Source organism: Gopherus evgoodei, chromosome 9 (genome assembly GCF_007399415.2).
Source record: "Gopherus evgoodei ecotype Sinaloan lineage chromosome 9, rGopEvg1_v1.p, whole genome shotgun sequence".
NCBI classification, from domain to species: Eukaryota; Metazoa; Chordata; order Testudines; family Testudinidae; genus Gopherus; species Gopherus evgoodei.
Genome location: NC_044330.1, coordinates 107,913,400 through 107,932,369, shown reverse-complemented (window position 1 = coordinate 107,932,369; position 18,970 = coordinate 107,913,400). Strand labels below are relative to the sequence as shown.

At 52.7% G+C, this 18,970-nt stretch overlaps 1 protein-coding gene and 1 pseudogene across 3 annotated transcripts; one reads left to right on the top strand and one right to left on the bottom strand.

Moving 5' to 3' along the window:
• The first annotated feature begins 11,273 nt into the window (after positions 1 to 11,273).
• Positions 11,274 to 12,325, top strand: LOC115657042 (annotated as a pseudogene).
• A 1,953-nt stretch (positions 12,326 to 14,278) lies between these two features.
• Positions 14,279 to 18,860, bottom strand: LOC115657375 (nuclear cap-binding protein subunit 2). 3 transcript variants are annotated; one of them, XM_030575127.1, is made up of 4 exons: positions 18,700 to 18,860; positions 16,918 to 17,099; positions 15,726 to 15,864; positions 14,279 to 15,014 (listed from the first exon to the last, which is right to left on the bottom strand). In XM_030575127.1, the coding sequence occupies exons 1-4, from the start codon at positions 18,784 to 18,786 to the stop codon at positions 14,916 to 14,918; spliced, it is 507 nt and encodes a 168-aa protein (XP_030430987.1). In that variant the 5' UTR covers positions 18,787 to 18,860; the 3' UTR covers positions 14,279 to 14,915. The 3 variants fall into 3 exon arrangements, with proteins under 3 accessions (XP_030430987.1, XP_030430985.1, XP_030430986.1); XM_030575125.1 differs by lacking the exon at positions 18,700 to 18,860 and adding an exon at positions 17,191 to 17,379; XM_030575126.1 differs by lacking the exon at positions 18,700 to 18,860 and adding an exon at positions 17,209 to 17,379.
• Between the last annotated feature and the right edge of the window lie 110 nt (positions 18,861 to 18,970).

Here is an 18,970-nt window from a genome sequence, read left to right as displayed (position 1 = left end):
GGACTCCAGGTTTCCAGACTCCCTCTGCTGGGCCATGCTCCTTCCCAGCTGCAATGGAGGCTGGACCCTTGATGGAGCAGGTATTAAGCAGCATGTCTCTGGGCTGTCTAGACCACCCCAATGCGAGCTGCAGGGGCTGCTCCTTGTCAGCTTGGGAGGGCAGTGATGGGAGAATCATAGAATATCAGGGTTGAAAGGGACCTCAGGAGGTCATCTAGTCCAACCCCCTGCTCAAAGCAGGACCAGCCCCAACTAAATCATCCCAGCCAGGGCTTTGTCAAGCCTGACCTTAAAAACCTCTAAGGAAGGAGATTCCACCACCTCCCTAGGTAACCCATTCCAGTGCTTCACCACCCTGCTAGTGAAAGTGTTTCCTAATATCCAGCCTAGACCTTCCCCATTGCAACTTGAGACCATTACTCCTTGTTCTGTCATCTGGTACCACTGAGAACAGTCTAGATCCATTCTCATTGGAACCCCCTTTCAGGTAGTTGAAAGCAGCTATCAAATCCCCCCTCATTCTTCTCTTCTGCAGACTAAACAATCCCAGTTCCCTCAGCCTCTCCTCATAAGTCATGTGTTCCAGCCCCCTCATCATTTTTGTTGCCCTCCGCTGTACTCTTTCCAATTTTTCCACATTCTCCTTGTAGCGTGGGGCCCAAAACTGGACACAGTGCTCCAGGTGAGGCCTCACCCATGTTGAATAGAGGGGAATGATCTTGTCCTTCGATCTGCTGGCAATGCCCCTACTTGTACAGAATGCCCAGGCAGGTGGCAGTGTTTTGGGGCTGGTGGGTGCAGAGGGGAGCTGGCTGCTCTGAGAGGGCTGTTGCTGGCACCAAAGTCCTTGTCAGGGCAGTGGAGGCTACACATTGTGTATTCAACGTCTCCCTTCCCTCCTGTGGGGAGAAGCCGGCAGCCCTGACTCCTTCCTGCAGAGGGCGGGGAAATATATTTGAGCTCGGTAGGAGCTTGCAGGGCCTGGCACCCCCAAGAGAGCTGTGGATCCCAAGGGGACTGGGCCTGGTGATGCAGTGCCGTGGGGGTTCCTACTCGCAGGTGTAAATGTGTCTGACCGAAACCAACATGGGCAGGACCGGCGCTAGAGTTTTTCACACCCTAGGCGCATGGCCATTTCACTGCCCCATGCGCTGCTCCCACGGCTCCAGTGGAGCTGCTGCAGCCATTTCTGCAGAGGGTCTGATGGTCCGTGGCTCCAGTGGCTGCCGCAGCCATACCTGCAGGAGGTCCACCGGAGCCACGCAGGACCAGCGGACCCTCCACAGGCACGACTGCGGCAGGTCCACTGGAGCCGCCTGCCGTGCCCCCCGGCAAAATTCCGCCCCCGAAAATCCTGGCGCCCTAGACGATTGCCTAGTTCGCCTCAATGGAAGCGCCGGCCCTGAACATGGGGCCCTACTGCTGCCTCGGTTTTCAAACTGCCACCATCTCTTGTGCAAGTTGTCTGTTAAAACGAAGTTCAGTTGACAGCTGAAATGGCTTTTGCTCTTCTCCTCTGCTGGGCTCAGCAAGTCTGTCCCCAAAGCCTCCAGCTCCTGCTGCCTGGCATTTCCTCGTCAGCCATCTGCTCTCATTAGGTTGTGCCATCAGGCTGGCGTGGAGAGCCCCATCCTTGGGTCCCTCTGGATCCCTGTGACAGGTTTCAAGCCTCAGCCCCTCAGAGTCCTCTGTGCTGGGGAACCCTGCCAGGCCGACTGCAGATTTTGGCTCTTCTGGACAGACCTAGTGCCTGGGCCTCTTCATCCCTGTCCCCAGCCTGCCAGTGTGGTGCTTGGTCACCTGACTCAACTACAGGCCCAAATCCATCAGCTGGGACTGGATGACAGGGCACAGGTGGGGCTGGGCCCAAATCCTTCAAAGGGTCAGCTCCCCCCGACAGCAGGATTCCCACTTAAATCCCTGTGCGCAGAGGTTTCTTGCCCTGGCGGTGTTCTTACTTGGAGCATCCAATGACCTGGCACCACAGGCACTCAGAGCCTGCCCAGCCTTTGGTGAGTGAGTCTTGGGCCTCAGTGTTGTGCGTAGTGTGAATCATCACAACTCTGCCAACACGTCCCTGGCTGCACCCTGGTTTGAGCAGCTTGGCTCCCTGCAGCCTTGGCAGGGGCTCACTTGCTGTCTCTGGAGGAAGAACTCTAGTAGTTTCAGTGCAACTCACTGGATGTGTTGGGACTCTGATCTGTAACACATTCACTACGAGCACGTGCCCTGGCCAGGCCACGTCCCCAGAGAGACCAGTGCACCTTGGGGTCTGTGTGTGCAGGCAGAAAAGGGGCAGTCCGTTTGGGTCTGTAGGGGAATTGGTGTGGTTAGTATCTGCCATGGAGTGTGAACTGGGGGGAAGTGCTCAGCTGAAGGTGAAATAGCCTTGGTTAAGAAAGCAGCAATGTCTTTAGGCAAGTGCTTGTGACCCTCAAGGCAGGTAAGGCACAAGCAGACACAGGTGCTGGTCCTGTCCAACAGGCCAAGCTTATCTTAGTGCAGAACAGACTTGATTTCTGCCCAGTGACTCAGGATACCCAGTGGCAGGAACAGTGCTCATTTGAAGGCTACCAGCTTCTAACTCAGCTCTTGCTTGGTGGCAAGTCTTGCATCTCTGTCCCCTTTTGGCCCCCAAAACATGGCAGGGTTCTGGCCTTGTCAGCACAGTGCAGAGAATTCTGTCTTGCAGTATTTCTGCTTCCTGTCCTGGTTACAACCAGGGATGTCAATGTGAAAGGCACTCAATAATTCTATTTCAGAGTTCTGTGCAAGGACAGGTTTGAGTTAGGGATGGGGCCCCTCTCCAATCAGCCCCTGAGGTCAGAGCAGCAAGCGGGAGACTAGTTTATAAAAACAGTCTTCTCTTAGTGATTTTTGCTATTTACAGCTCTGGAATCAGGCAGTTGACACCTGCTGGATAGCAGATGGCACCAGTGTCAATCCGAAGACCTGGAATTGACCACGTTGCTGCTTTACTCAGCATGGTACAGAAGGGGCTGGAGGGAGTGGACAGGCTCTGGCTGGAATGTTCTGTTGTTGGTGCCCAGGGCCAGCTCATGGTTTTTTGCTGCCCCAAGCACAAAAAAGGGGTGGGGCCCAGAGTGCTGCTGCCAAACGGACAGGGGGGAAGTCGGAGTGCTGCCCCTTGAGAAGTGCTGCCCCAAGCACATGCTTGGAATGCCGGTGCCTGGAGCTGGCCCTGTTGGTGCCTTACTTACAAGCACTCTTCTCTCTGATCATCTCTGCTGGTGCTGTGCTAGACAACCCTGGGCTGAAAATGCTGGTGGCACTCAGCGACATGTCTGCATTCAAGCTCCCACTGTTGCTAAACCTATGGGAACTTTCAGACAGGAGCCTACGTGCAGCTTGAACTCCCAGCTTTCTCCTGTGTCTGGGAGTGAGGGGTGTCCCCGTTTCAGCCTTACCAAGAAAGGAGAATGCGTAGATAGGATAGTCTTGGAGCAGAGGCAGGTGGTCCTGAGGTACTAGCTGTTTCCTAGAGTTTGCAGGTTCACCTGGGGCAGTGTGGCAGGGATGAACATTGATCCTTGACATGCCTGTCCCTCCTCATGGCAGCTATGAGCCTGTTCTCCTGACCCAACAAACTTCACCTGATTCTTCTTCTCCATGTTAAGGCAGAAGCAGCCAGGTGAGTCACAGCAGGAGCTTGGGGACTGAGGGAGCTGGGCGATCCCATCTCCCCAGGACATAAAAGCAAATTCTTTGTAACTATGGCAGATCGCTAACTTCCTTACTGACAGGAGAGCAGCTGTACTCTCAGGAGACAGGAGCAGACAGCAGGGCCCTGTTCAATGGGAAAGTGGCCTCGCCTCCCAGTCTGCAGTTAGTGTGAATCTCTAGCCATGAGAAAGACACTAACAAAGCCATGCAGGAGCCATGCCAGACCCAGCACTGGGCTCCTGCCCCACAGTTCCCACCTGCAATGCAAGGTTATGGTCATGTAGGTAAAATGGTGGCCTGGGCCAAGGTACCTTCACAGAATCAACATCCCCACTAGGGGGGAGAGAGAGGGTGTTGCTGCTATGGAGCATCCAGCACATCACAAGACTTCATAAGCCCTAGGATTGCTGGGCTTTTTATTGAACAGCTAGAAACTCAGCCAAAAGACGGGCAGAAATGCAAGCAGTCAAGCCCTCCAGTGAGTGGGCTGTGAGCTGCGGAGAGTGGTGGTGATGTGCCTGCCTAGCGCAAGCTACTCGGACCCCGTAGCTCAAGCAAGCGTTGAGTGTCCTTTGTCTATTTCTATTAAATATCTTCAGAAATTATTTGGATAATGGCCCAGAGCAGGGGTAGGTAAACTTTTTGGCTGGAGAGCCACATTGGGGAATAGAAATTGTATGGCGAGCCATGAGACCCATATGAGGAGAGTTTAAAAGACTTGGATTTTTCAGCTTGGAATAGAGATGGCTAAGGTGAGATATGATTGAGGTCTATAAAATTATGACTGGTATGGAGAAAGTAAATAAGGAAGTGTTGTTTACTACTTCTCATAACACAAGAACTAGGGGGTCACCAAATGAAATTAATAGGCAGCAGGTTTAAAACAAACACAAGGAAGTATTGCTTCATACAATGCACAGTGAACTTGTGGAACTCCTTGCCAGAGGATGCTGTGAAGGCCAAGACTATAACAGGGTTCAAAAAATAACTAGATAAATTCAGAGGATAGGTCCATCAATGGGTATTAGCCAGGATGGGCAGGGATGGTGTCCTTAGCCTCGGTTTCTCAGACTCTGGGAATGAGCGACAGGAGATGGATCACTTGATCATTACCTGTTCTGTTCACTCCCTCTGGGGCACCTGGCATTGGCTACTGTTGGCAGACAGGACAGTGGGCTGGATGGACCCTTGGTCTGCCCCAGTAGGGCCATTCTTATGAATGCTCACAAAATTGGGGTTGGGGTGCAGGAGGAGGTGAGGGCTCTGGCTGGGGGTGCAGGCTCTGGAGTGGGGCTGGGGATGAGGAGTTTGGGGCATAGGAGGGTGCTCTGGGCTGGGACTGAGGGGTTCCAAAGGCAGGAGAGGGATCAGGGCTTGGGCAGGGGGTTGAGGCGAGGCTCAGGGGTGCAAGCTCCGAGCGGCACTTACCTCAAGTGGCTCCCAGAAGCAGCGTCATATCCCTTCTCCAGCACCTATGTGGAGGCGTGGCCAGGCAGCCCTACATGCTGCCTCGTCCACAGGCTGGTCAGCTGGCTTAAAATGGCTCCCAGGCTGTAGTTTGCCCACCCTGACCCAGAGAGTACCTCTATCAAGTTCCCAAATGATACCAAGCTGGGAGGGGGTGTAACTGCTTTGGAGGACAGGATTAGAATTCAAAATGATTTTGACAAACGAGAGACATTTCTGAATTAAATAAGATGAGATTTAAAAAGGAGAAATGTGAAGTATTGCACTGAGGAAGCAATAATCAATTGTTCAAATACAAAATGGGAAATGATTGTCTAGGAAGGAGTATTGCAGAAAAGGCTATGGGTATTGTAATGGATAACAAATTAAATGAGTCAACCCTATACTGTTGCAAGAAAAGCAAAGGTCATTCTGGGATATATTAGCAGGAATGTTGCAAGCAAGAAAAGCACAAGGAAGTAATTCTTCTGTCTCTGTCACTATATATGGCCTTTTGCTACAGTAATAGTCTTTGTGGAGAGACCCCTCCAATCCCTTCCCCTTCTCTTTGTCTCCATCTGCCGGATGGGGATATAACGTTTATCCAGATACCACTAAGAGTGTGCAAGAGGCTTTCCAGACAAATCAGCACACAGCTCCTGCCCTGAGGAGCTTATGTTGTAAAATACTCGGCAGTGTGACTATCCTTATCTCAGAGGGTGCTGGGAGAATTGCTATTAGAACTCTAAGGGTACGTCTACACTACGGGATTATTCCAATTTTACATAAATTGGTTTTTTAAAACAGATTGTATAAAGTTGAGTGCACAAGCCACACTAAGTACAATAATTCAGCGGTGTGCGTCCATGTACTGAGGCTAGTGTCAATTTCTGGAGCGTTGCACTGTGGGTAGCTATCCCGTAGCTATCCCATAGTTCCCGCAGTCTCCCCCACCCACTGGAATTTTGGGTTGAGATCCCAATGCAAAAACAGTGTCGCGGGTGATTCTGGGTAAATGTTGTCACTCAATCCTTTCTCCGTGAAAGCAACAGCAGACAATCATTTTGCACCCTTTTTCCCTGGATTGCCCTGGCAGATGCCATAGCATGGTAACCATGGAGCCCATTTTGCCTTTTGTCACTGTCACTGTATGTGTACTGGATGCCGCTGACGGAGGCGGCACTGCAGTGCTACACAGCAGCCTTCATTTGCCTTTGCAAGGTAGCAGAGACAGTTACCATCCCTATTGCACCGTCTGCCATTGTAAATTGGCAATAACGGTTATCAGTCATTTTGTACCGTCTGCTGCTGTCATGGGTGCCCCTGGCTGAGGTCGGCCGGGGGCGCAAAGACAAAAATGGGAATGACTCCCTGAGTCAATCCCTCCTTTATGGTTTCTAAAAATAGAGTCAGTCCAGCCTAGAATATGGGGCAAGTGTACTAGAGAACCAGTGTACCAGAGAGCACAGCCGCTCCGTGTCAGATCCCGCAGAAATGATGAGCTGCATGCCATTCTAGGGGGTGCCCCTGCAACAACTCCACCTGTTGCTTCCCTGCTCCCCCAACCCTCCTGGGCTACTGTTGCAGTATCCCCCCCATTTGTGTGATGAAGTACTAAAGAATGCAGGAATAAGAAACACTGACTTGTTAGTGAGATAAAATGAGGGGGAGGCAGCCTCCAGTTGCTATGATAGTCCAGGCAGGACATTAAGCGGTGTGGGGGAGAGGAGCCCAGCATCCCGCTGCTATGATAGTCCAGGCAGTACAGAATATTTTCTTTAGATATGTAAGGAGGGGGCTGATGGAGCTCAGCCCTCAGTTACTATGATGAAGACGGTTAACAGCCGTTCTGTACCATCTACTGGGAATGACCGGGAGTCATTCCTATTTTTACCCAGGCCCCCCCTCCCCCCGGCTAGCCTCACCTGAGGCCAACCAGGAGCACTCACGGGCTGATGATGATGGATAGCAGTCATATTGTACCATCTGCCACCAGGGATGGGAGGGCAGGGGAGGGGAAAGGGTGCTGCTGTTCAGTGCCGCAGCATCACGTCTACCAGCAGCATGCAGTAGATATAGGGTGACATAAAAAAGTCAATAAAAGATTTTTTTTTCCCTTTTCTTTCACAGGGGGATGGGGGGTAAATTGACGAGCTATACCCTGAACCACCCTGGACAATGTATTTGACCCTACAGGCATTTGGAGCTCAGCCAATAATGCAAATGCTTTTCCGAGACTGCTGGGACTGTGGGATAGCTGGAGTCCTCAGTCCCCCCTCCCTCCCTCCATGAGCGTCCATTTGATTCTTTGGCTTCTGTTACCCTTGTCATGCAGCACTCTGCTGAGTCCCTGTTGTGGCCTCTATCTGGAGATTTTTTTTTCAAATGCTTTGGCATTTCGTCTTCTGGAACGGAGTTCTAATAGAACAGATTTGCCTCCCCATACAGTGATCAGATCCAGTATCTCCCTTACAGTCCACGCTGGAGCTCTCTTTGGATTTGGGACTGCATTGCCACCCGTGCTGATCAGAGCTCCACGCTGGGCAAACAGGAAATGAAATTCAAAAGTTCGTGGGGCTTTTCCTGTCTACCTGGCCAGTGCATCCGAGTTCAGATTGCTGTCCAGAGCAGTCACAATGGTGCACTGTGGGATACCGCCCGGAGGCCAATACTGTCAATTTGCGGCCACATTAACCCTAATCCGTTATGGTAATACCGATTTCAGCGCTACTCCTCTTGTCGGGGAGGAGTACAGAAACCGGTTTAAAGAGCCCTTTATATCGATATAAAGGGCCTCGTTGTGTGGATGGGTGCAGCGTTAAATCGGTATAAACGCGTAGTGTAGACCAGGCCTAAGCCCCTTTTGTTTCCTGCCAACTTTAGGTTAGGGACTAGAAGCTCGTTCTGCTTTGGATTTTGCTTCTCAGATGCTGGATCCAGATGGTGGCTTGTCCATTTGGATAACGGGGTAGGGATTGATCCAACAGAACCTTTCTTTGATTTTGGAGAAAGCTGATTGTAACTTACATTCTGTGTTGTGATTATTCTTGTGCCAGTCTAAGAAGCATTAATCACTTCCTCAGACTGCTACCATGTGACAAATTAAATGTACATTAATCTATTTTTGAGGATTTTTCTTTCTAGATAAAATGGGCTTTAGAACTATGGATATTGATTTTTACTGTCTGTTTTGTAGTGCTTTGCCTGTATCTAGTGCTTTCCATCTCAGGATCTCAGAACCCTTCACAATCCCCAGAGAGGCAAGTGTCATGATTCCCCTTCTGCAGGCTGGGAAGCAGGGGGAGACAAAATGGAAATTTCTTGCCTGAGGTCACCCAGTGAGTCTGTGTCAGGGAGAGGGAAGGGAATTTGATCCCACATCTGATTTTCAGTCCTGTGCTTTATCCACTAGACAATACTTCCCTTCATGCTTCCTTAGCGGTAACACCTGACAGTTAAATGTCTTTATCTTTACAGCTTTCTCCAGGTTTGAAACCTAAGAGGAAGTCCCATTGCTCTGCAGTTCACTGTGCTGTGGGAGGGATGTGAAAGGCAGCCTGAACTCTGTTCTTTCAGGTCCCCTTTTAGCTGTATTCTGGGCTTTCGGAGCTGTCAGGAATGACATCTGCCCCTTCTCAGCCTGCCCCTAGGGCAGTGTCTGTTCTTCTCAAGGGCCATATTAACTTCATTGTGCAGCTCAAAACATCAAAAAGGGGAAATGAATAATGGAGCCATTATAAGGCGCCTTCCCCTTTCATTCTGTTGTTTGCCTGAGCCCAAGCATGTTGCAGGTCTGAGAGATGCTTTTGTTTCCTGGGTGTGCCCCTCTTATTGCTTTTTACTAGAGACTTGCCAAGCCGCCTAAGGACCTGTGCATGCGTGTGTGTATGTGAGCTGGGTCTCTGAGTTTGGAGAGCGGCCTGGCTCGTGTGGGGAGGAAAAGGCCTGGGAGGATTACCCGTTGCTGGGTAAGGGAAGGCATGGATTAGGGTTAGGGTGCTTTCCTCTTAAGTAAGATGGTGCGTGGTGGTGTCGGGAGCCTGATAGAGGGAAGAGTCCTTAATGCTGCATTTGCCCCCAATACAATGGGCAGTGTGAGAGTTTGAACAAAGCCCTTGAAGAGAAGTGTCTATGGCCATGTATCAGCCCTGGAGAGCAAGGAGCTGTGTGTCTAGCACAGTGGTCCCCGACGTGGTGCCTGTGGGTGCCGTGGCACCTGCCGGGACATTTATGTGTGCCCAGCAGGGGACCTGCTGGGGACAGAGAACTCAGGCTGCGGGCACGGTGCCCGCCTAGCTCCCAGCAGGAGAGAGAAGCTGTGGCCCCGCACCTGCCGGGGACAGAGAACTCTGAGGCTGCAGGCTGTGGGCACCGGTGTTCTCGGTCTCCGGCAGATGCAGGGCCGTGTCTTAAGCCAGAGAGAAGCCACAGCCCCGCACCTGCCGGGGACAGAGAACTCTGGGGCTGCAGGCGCTGGTGTTCTCGGTCCCCAGCAGGTGCAGGACCCACCTAGTGCCCAGCAGAGAAGAGAATCTGGGGCCCCATGCCTGCTGCAGATAGAGTACTCCAGGGCTGTGGGCATCGGTGTTCTCTGTCCTCGTGGCTTTTCTCCAGCTTCTCTCTTCTCTCTGGATTCATATATTACATCATATTAAATATGTTTTTTTGTATTATTTAACATACAAATACAAAATAAGCCTTGAAAAATTGTTGGAGCCTGCCACATTCTTCTGAAAACATGAATGTGCTACTGGTCACAAAAAGGTTGGGGACCACTGATCTAGCATGTACCACTCAGAGGCCCCCTCTCCCTGAGGGCTCATCCTGTTCTGCGATCAGGTGACTGTAACAGCTTTCAGAGAAATTGCTGAAAGGGATCTTCTACCTGATCTGATTAAGGTGGGTCAGCCCAGGATAGGAACAGTAATCTCACCGATAGAGCTGTGTGTGTGGGAAGCCCAGGGCTGGCATAGCAGTGGGGGCTGCAGGTCAGAACTGAAGCCATTGGTGTGCAGAAAGCCTGCACAGCACCTGGTGCTCTGCCTGGCTCCAGCCAGTGCTCCTCTTCTCTAACTTTCATCAAAAATTAACTTCCACATTTTTTAACAGCAGAAAATATTCTGACAAGGCCTGGCTGTGGTTACAGTGGCTTTCCTGGTGGCCCTGCTGCGGTTGGGTTTAAGCAGGTTCCTTAACACACAAGCTGTTGGCTGAGGGACCCTCCTCCTGGAGGTGTCTGTGGAAGGGATTCTGTTCTCTGTGTGTGTTTAGGGCAGGAAAGCTATGAAACGCTGTGTGTATTTAGACTGCCTGTACAAGTTTGTTTTGAAGTTACAGAATCAACCGCCTAATTGGAGACAATTGTATTAATTACGGCCCCCTGCTGGTAGCCCCTAGTGGCTTATTCCTGCCCCCAGTGTTGGTTCAGTCTGCCGGGTAGAGCAGTTATATGGTTAATCCACTGAAAATAGGTGGGAGGAGTAAATTTCTGGTAAGGTGGCAGTTCTCTGTTGGAATGTGAGGAGTTGCTGTCAGCTATCCCTGGAGGTGCAAATCCTGGAACGCTGGAAATCATCCAACAGGTAGCTAGAGCTATTGAAGTGAAAGAGGAAACCTCATTTGCCTATGGCGTATACACATCTCTAACCACCTGTGCTGCAGGGCCTGATGGCAGTGGAGAACTGGGAGAGCAGACTGCTAAAGCCAAAGGCTTGGTTAGGTTGATTTGAGATTGCCCTGCAGTTAGTCACTAAGCACCAAGCAGGTTCTGACCCCTCCTGCATACTGCAGGTATGCGGCAACAGCCTGGCTGTGAGCAATATGGTCACAATGCTCTGAAGTCAAGCCCATGGCAGGGGGCCAGCCCTCTGGGACCCCTGTCAGGAGTCTGATATGGATTAATTTCCTCCTTCCTGTGCCTTTGCAGGTCCTGCACAACGATTTGCCTGCAGGTGGTTGCTGCCCTATGCCTCTTGCCAGCCCTGCTCGCATTTCCTAGCCCACACTGCTGCTGCCCAAGCCGCAGCTTTGGCTCAGCCAGTCCTGGAGCTGACAATGCACTGCAACAACGCATGTGCCCAGCGAGAGGCCAGTCTGGTCCCCCACGATTTCCAGGAACACTTCTCCTCTGAGACTATGCGCCAATGGACCCATACGCTTACTGCAGTGCAGCTGGGACCCCTTGGGGGGCAGCATGGAGAGAAAGAGGCAGAGGCACAGATGGGCGATTTTCTCTCAGTGGGCACCAGTTTCTGCTGGACTTCCCCTTCTCTCATGCAGTCAAAATTGCCACAGGGCGCACTGGTGTCTAAGCACTATGTGCTCACCGCTGCCCACTGCATCTATAATGGCAAAGACAATATCAAGGGGGGGGCACAAAAACTGAGGTGGGCTTTTTAACACTGGCCCAGAATACTGGGAATGAAACTGAACTAGGGAAGCTGGGGATGCACTGGTTGCAGGTGATACACACATGGGTGCCCAAGGGCTGGATCCAGGGCTCCAACTCCATCAACACATGGATTATGATTATGCCTTGCTGGAGCTGTACAGACCCCATCACTGTCCCTACATGATGCTGATAGTGGCATCAGCAATGGAGGACATGGCTGGGAAGAGGATCCATTTCTCTGGGTTTGACAGTGACTGGCCTGATGAGCTGGTTTACTGATTCTGTGGTGTGGAGGATGACGGCCCACCTCATCTACTAGCACTGTGATGCCAGGCCTGGTGCCTCTGGCTCTGGGGTCTATGGTAAGATGTGGGACCGCAAGCAGCACAAGTGGGAAAGGAAGGTTATTGGGATCTTCTCAGGTCACAAGTGGCTGGGGAGCAGCATGACTATAATGTGGCTGTTTGCTTCACAGCCCTGAAGCTTGCTCAGACTTGTTACTGGATCAAAGGAGATTATACAAACTGTCAGAATGAGTGAGCTGGGGACTTACCCACCATCCTCCCCAGAGACTGGGTTTGGGGGCTCCCTGACACTGATCTTGCCCTGTCCCTAGGGTCTGCACAGGCATGTGAGGTAGGGATGAGCCTGTGCTGTTTCCTGGCAAGGCTGCTACACTGCCAAGTCTCCTTGTGTCTCAGGTCTGCAAGTCACTTGGGATCAACTGGGGAAAGGCACCCCATGGCAGGAGCAGGATCACAGTCACAACTCTCCCCCTCTCCTCCAGCCCCAGGCAACGTTGGCTTAAGGGCAATTACAATAAAGCTTTCCCTTCCCATGCAGCTCTGTGTGGACAAAGGTGCACTCCTTTTGCTGTGCTCCCTGAGGCTGGTGGGTGTGTGAAGCCTGTGGCACTATGCACACAGAGGCTGGGCTCTCGCTTTGCTCCCATGACATTCAGTCCATGGTGCTTGGCCAGGTCCTAGGTCCACTGCATGAGCACCTCACTCACCTGGCCAGAGATGCACAGTCCCTATTTCCAAAAGGGCTGGTGAGTGGTTGGAGCCCCCATGGCTGAAGTTAGTGTGATCTATGTCCCCCAGCACCTTGGTTTTACAAAAGCAGCCTGAAAGAGACCTCTTGCATTCAGTGTGTTACTTCTGAAGACTGAGGTTCTGTGTGTTTGCTTCTGAGCTGCACTGAATTTCTATTGGGTCCTGGTGAAAATAGCTGTTGGTGTGCTGGTGAAAGGGGCCTGAATGGCAGCCCTGGAGACTGACTCTTTTATGCACAGCGAGGATCCCAGCGGGGGTGGGAGTGGGCCTGGTCCCCATGGCTCATCCAGTCATTGCCCTCTGGTAACTCTCTGCAAGGCCAGTTCTAACTGGTGTAGGATGGTAAACACCTGTTCAATAAGAACTGCACTGAGAGCCCCAACCCCCACCATTTTTTTTCACACTAGGGCTCCTAAGTCTTTATCTACTGGTAGGGCCCTTTCTGTCAATGTAATGTTTGTGATGGATCCATTTAGACTGATATATAAATAAATGTGAGTACAGATTTCTCCTTCGTGTCATGCATGAAATAGGAAGGGAACTCATCTGTCTGGACTAGGAAACTGCCAGAGGAAGTGCTGTTCCTACAGAGCTGGAACTGACAGACACAGGATAGCTATGGTGCTGCCTCGACTTCCTTAGATCGTGCCACCAGAGGAGTTTGTCCTGGATGTTCAGGGACTCAGCTGGAAGGTGCAGGGCTGCTGTGCTGTAGCTGGAGCCCTGAGACACTCCCATTCCTGACAACAGTGGGGAAGGGGGCTTGGGTGCAGCACCACTAGATGTTTGTGGCACTTTAGAGAGAAGTCTCTGCTCACAATTGTCATATAAACAAAAGCTTATAACTGAGGAACACTGATGCTTCTCTTAATTACAAACCAATTCCAACACTTGCCCAGGCTGGTGTAGATTTCCATCTGCTCTCTCCTATCACATAGAAGAGACCTCATGGATCACTGCCAGCTCCTCCATGTGTGAGCGGCAGGGGGGTAGCAAAGGGTTTCTCCCTGTTGTACATTTGATCCTGAGCAGTTCTACCCTTTGTCGTGGGAGACACTCCCACAGCTCTGAGTGAGATTTCCCCTGACACTCTGCTTCTGTTTTCCTTTAAGTGGCTGTTAGCACCTTTGTGGTTCCTTGCTCCTAAGGGCGCCTCAGATGCGAGCCCCAAGTTAAAGCCGCCTTGGCCATGCTCCTTCACAGGTCTCAAACTGGATGAGAAGCTACGGGAACTCTTCACTAGGGTGATTCTCTTGTCTCTAGCTAAACTGGCTTTTAGCACAGCAATATGCTGGAGGACTCAAGCAAGAGCAGTAGGCTTGCAGCTCCTGCCTCTTGGTCTGGCCTCAAGTTAACTCTGAGCATACACGATGCTTCATATGGCACTAACTGTGATGGTAGGAAATGGGGCAACTTCCCAGCATTCGCTGATGTGGGGAATTATGGACTAACTCCTCATCTTAGTACAAGCAGGTGAGTGTAAGTTTACCAACGGTTTCTGCCTGGTGACAAACCAGCTACTAGCACAGAGTGCAATGGGAAGACCAGTGAGACCAGCCCCACAGAGAAGACCGAGACAACAGTATGCAGACTCATCTCCCCCACTGTGGTCAGATGAGAGCAGCTCTGACATGCCAAACGTATGTGTCCCCCAGAAGCCCCATCACATGCCCAATGACAATGAATCACAAACTGCAGGACATACATGTAGAAGACTCAACGTTTATTTAAAAAATCCAAAGACGAAACAAAACCATGGTGTAATATTGAGGCTCTACAACAGCCAGGCAGCACCAGAGGTACAGCAAGGACTAAGACTCTGCAGGACTGACTGAATGAAGGGCCAGGAGTGCAGACAAGCACTTGCAAGTGACCAGTAAGATCTTGCTTTGCTTCTCTAATTTATACCAGCAACAATGCTTTAGAGCAGCAGACAAGATCGTAAATTACATATTTTAAACTCCTGCCCTTACCCCAGAGATGCACAAGCAGCCAAGAGGGCTTTGATGGAAGTTGTATTTCTCAGAAATTTGTGCTCTACAGCAACTTCAGCTGTAATGACAACTTGGAGGCAGAAGTCTGAGCGTGACATGCTGCATTTATTCGTAGTGAGAAATCCTGCAGAGTTGGCCACTCTATTTTCTTGCTGCCCTGTATCAGGGCAGAACAGCCATTCTGGCCCAGGAGAGATAAGGAATGAACAAATGTTGAACAGCCAGTCTGAGGAGGATTGCCTTTTGCTGGAACTTGGCTCCCATTCCACATCCCCATCCAAAGGGCCAGACAGGACTACCTGCAGAGGAACACAGCCCCTCTGCATGCTAGGACAGATTAGGTAGTTAGTAGATTATAGTCTGGTGATTGGTTTTCTGCATCTGAATGATCTTGCCAAAGCCACCTCTTCCCACATCATAGTCTGTCCGGTACTCGTCTCTCACCTGTGGCAAAGCAGTAACCAGAATTAGCATCCTGCACCTGCCTAGACAGACATCCTAAGAATCAGCATCCTCTTCCCACTCAATAGGTGGTGGCTTGAAATTCAGGTTACAAGCCCTTGCAATTCCTTGAAATATCTTGCCAAGGAACCATTATCAAGGTGACTGATGAGAAGACTTTACATTTCTAATGGTGGGATCATCTTTGGTCATAACAAAGCAACAGGGAAGGGCCAAACGCTGTTTGATTTTTGCTTTGCAGTTCACCTTTATGAATCACCAAGGCTTGAACTCAAAGCTTTTTCCCACTGGAAATTGGGGAAGAAATGTGGGAAGGAATCTTACCTTCTCAGGGGTGGGTATCATTTGATGATTAGACTAGTCTTACAATCAGGTCATCCCCATTATTATCCTGTTTCTCACTCCCTACCTTGACTCCTGCCTCCTTTTGAGAGCACAAGGTTGAGAAGAGAGCAATGCTTCATTTGGGCCATAGGAAGCTTGGAATCCAAATTTTCAAATGGCATTAAGCACCACGCTCCAACTCTAGCGCTACTATAGAATCAGTTCTTAAAACAACTTTCAGTTAACTTCAGCTCATTATTGAGTCTGCCATGCATGTCCGTCTTTCTGTTGGATCAGCCAAAGGTAGCCCCACACATCACCCAGCCCCAAGGAAGCAAGGCTCAGTGCTGATGCTAGTACTCTCTTTACCTGTCCTCCAGTCTTTCCTCTCCCAAACTGTCGTCCCTCCTTAAACCCTGCATCCCAGTCAGTCCTAATGATCCGGTCATCCAGTCGGGTGCCATTGATAAACCTCATTGCATGCTCAGCATCTGCTCTTGTGTAATATCTGGAATGCATTATAAGGAAGACTCAAAAGTGTTGTTAAGCTGGCGAACCCCAGTTGCTCATGGGCAAAGAAGAGGGGAATGGTATTCACAGCTCTGTGGTGGTCCGGCCTTCCAAGCCAATAGACACCAGTATTCTTTACAGAGCCCACTGTTATATTCACAGCCACCCGATTCCAGCCCCCTCCTTGCACAGGAAGACACTAAACGGTTGTATTGTAGTGCCACTGCAGAGAAGGAAGTAGCTTGGCATCTCTCAGTTCAGAGATGAAGCAAGCAGGACAAGCCTGCCATCATGTTGCTAAATGCATTTGTTTTTTGGGACAGGATCTTCTGAATGTTTTATGAGGAGCTGAACCTGCACCAGTCCTGTTTCCAGCCTTGCTCGTATAACAGTCTTCTTAACATTCCTCTTTATGCTACAGTGGAGTCTACAGGGTGTGAGTGGGAAGGGGAGAGGCCTAACCTAAGAGGCTCTGCAAGGATAGCTGTCTGTTAGACTAGGGCCAGGGCAGAAGCCTGTGCTTAAGAAGAGCACACTAAGCTATTCTACTGGGCCATTCATAAACAGAATGAATAGGATGAGGAAGGCACAGCTAGATGGTCTTAACACCTGGTGAAATTCTCTGGCCTGTGCTACGCAGGAGATCAGACTAGATGTGCACAATGATCCCTTCTGGCCTTAAAATCTATGAAATCAATTTAAGAGATGGAAATAAAGGGACCAGATGGTATGGAATCTCTGTGACATACTCAAAAAATACAAGAGGCGGTCCCATTGTTTTAGTTTTCATTGCAAGCACCACAGCAACATCTGTGACTGAGGCAGCGTGGGAGAGAGACAGCAGACCCTGTAAATGGAATGAAAGGGTTTGGTATTGTGATTTTGAGAGTTCACAACTTTCATGCTTGCCAAACATATCACAGTCATACCCACCTCTTACAGAAAGGCCAGGAACACTCTGTAACATGTTCAATAGAGCTGATAGGATGATGTGATTCAGTCAATGAGCAGTGGGAGAAAAACCATGACAACAGTAAATGGGAAAGGATACTCCACAAAGCAGAAGCCACAAGGGGTTTTCTTGACCTTGTCTAGCCCCATGACAATCCTCCTGACATCTCCACATTTGGAGAAGAGCTCCTGGATCTGCTCCTCGGTGGTGTAAAAGGACAGGTTGCCCACATACAGTGTGGAAGAGAACTTCAGGGCCTTCTCCTGTAGGTATCGGCTACCCTGAGAGCACAACAAAGGATAAGAGCAGCTTGAGTGACCTGCTGTTCAGTGAATGCCTGAGCCACAGAGGCCGTGCGACCACTACATATACCTGTCTGGGGGCCTCTACCTTTGACTCCAGCTGCTCCTGCTTGGAGTTCTGGAGCACCTGGGTTACAGATGGCAAAATTGGCAACCACTGCACCGGGCCTGGGAACGTCTGGGCTGCGCCCCATATACTGCTCCCTGTCCCAGAGACCCCTGCCTCCCTCAGGCACCCCCCCATGTTGTACCCTCCCACCCCTCCCTCAGGCTCGATCCCTGATGCCCCTCCCTGGGCACCCCTGAACCTCATACCGGCTCAGACACCCGCCCCTCCCAGGCTCAGTCCCAGGGCACTCCTGCCCCCCCCCCCCGGGTGCTGTGCACACCCAATCCCTGTCCTCTCCCAGGCTCAGTCCCTGGGCACTCCTGCCCCCCCGGGCACTGTGCACCCCCAATTCCTGTCCCCCCCCGCTCGGTCCCTGGGCACGCCTGCCCCCCCCCCGGTGCTGTGCTCCCCCAATCCCTGTCCCGCCCCCAGCTCGGTCCCTGGGCACTCCTGCCCCCCCCCGGGCGCTCTGCACCCCCAATCCCTGTCCCCTCCTAGGCTCGGTCCCTGGGCACTCCTGCCCCCCCCCCGGCGCTGTGCTCCCCCAATCCCTGTCCCGCTCCCGGCTCGGTCCCTGGGCACTCCTGCCCCCCCCGGGCGCTGTGCTCCCCCAATCCCTGTCCCCTCCCAGGCTCGGTCCCTGGGCACTCCTGCCCCCCTGGGTGCTGTGCACCCCCAATCCCTGTCCCCTCCCAGGCTCGGTCCCTGGGCACTCCCCCCCCCCCCCCCGGGCACTGTGCACCCCCAATCCCTGTCCCCTCCCAGGCTCGGTCCCTGGGCACTCCTGCCCCCCCCCCCGGGCGCTGTGCACCCCCAATCCCTGTCCCCCCCCGCTCGGTCCCTGGGCACTCCTGCCCCCCCGGGCGCTGTGCACCCCCAATCCCTGTCCCGCCCCCGGCTCGGTCCCTGGGCACTCCTGGCCCCCGGGCGCTGTGCTCCCCCAATCCCTGTTCCCCCCCCGCTCGGTCCCTGGGCACTCCTGCGCCCCCCCGGGCGCTGTGCTCCCCCAATCCCTGTTCCCCCCCCGCTCGGTCCCTGGGCACTCCTGCCCCCCTGGGCGCTGTGCTCCCCCAATCCCTGTCGTCCCCCCCCCGCTCGGTCCCTGGGCACTCCTGCCCCCCCCCCGGGCACTGTGCACCCTCAATCCCTGTCCCCTCCCACGCTCGGTCCCTGGGCACTCCTGCCCCCCCCGGGCGCTGTGCACCCCCAATCCCTGTCCCGCCCCCGGCTCGGTCCCTGGGCACTCCTGGCCCCCGGGCGCTGTGCTCCCCCAATCCCTGTTCCCCCCCCGCTCGGTCCCTGGGCACTCCTGCCCCCCCGGGCGCTGTGCTCCCCCAATCCCTGTCCTGCCCCCCGCTCGGTCCCTGGGCACTCCTGCTCCCCCCACCGGGCGCTGTGCACCCCCAATCCCTGTCCCCCCCCCGCTCGGTCCCGGGGCGCTCGGGCCCCGCCCGCCTGCGGCCGGCGCACCCGGAAGTGCTGGTCCCGGTACTGGCTGATCTCGCAGTAGGAGTCGCTGTTGAGGCCGCTCAGCGTGGCGCTCAGCACCCCCGACATCCCGGCCCCCGGCGCACGGGAACCTTCCAGAATCGGCGGGGCCGACTGCCGGGAAGGGAGAGGGCCGGAGCGCCCCATTGGCTTAGCGCCTGCTACTCACCGCGAGCAGGCGGGGCCTACAACCTCATTGGAGAGGGGCACGGCGGCTGCCGTCCATCACGCCCTGGGGAGCCAATCAGAGCGG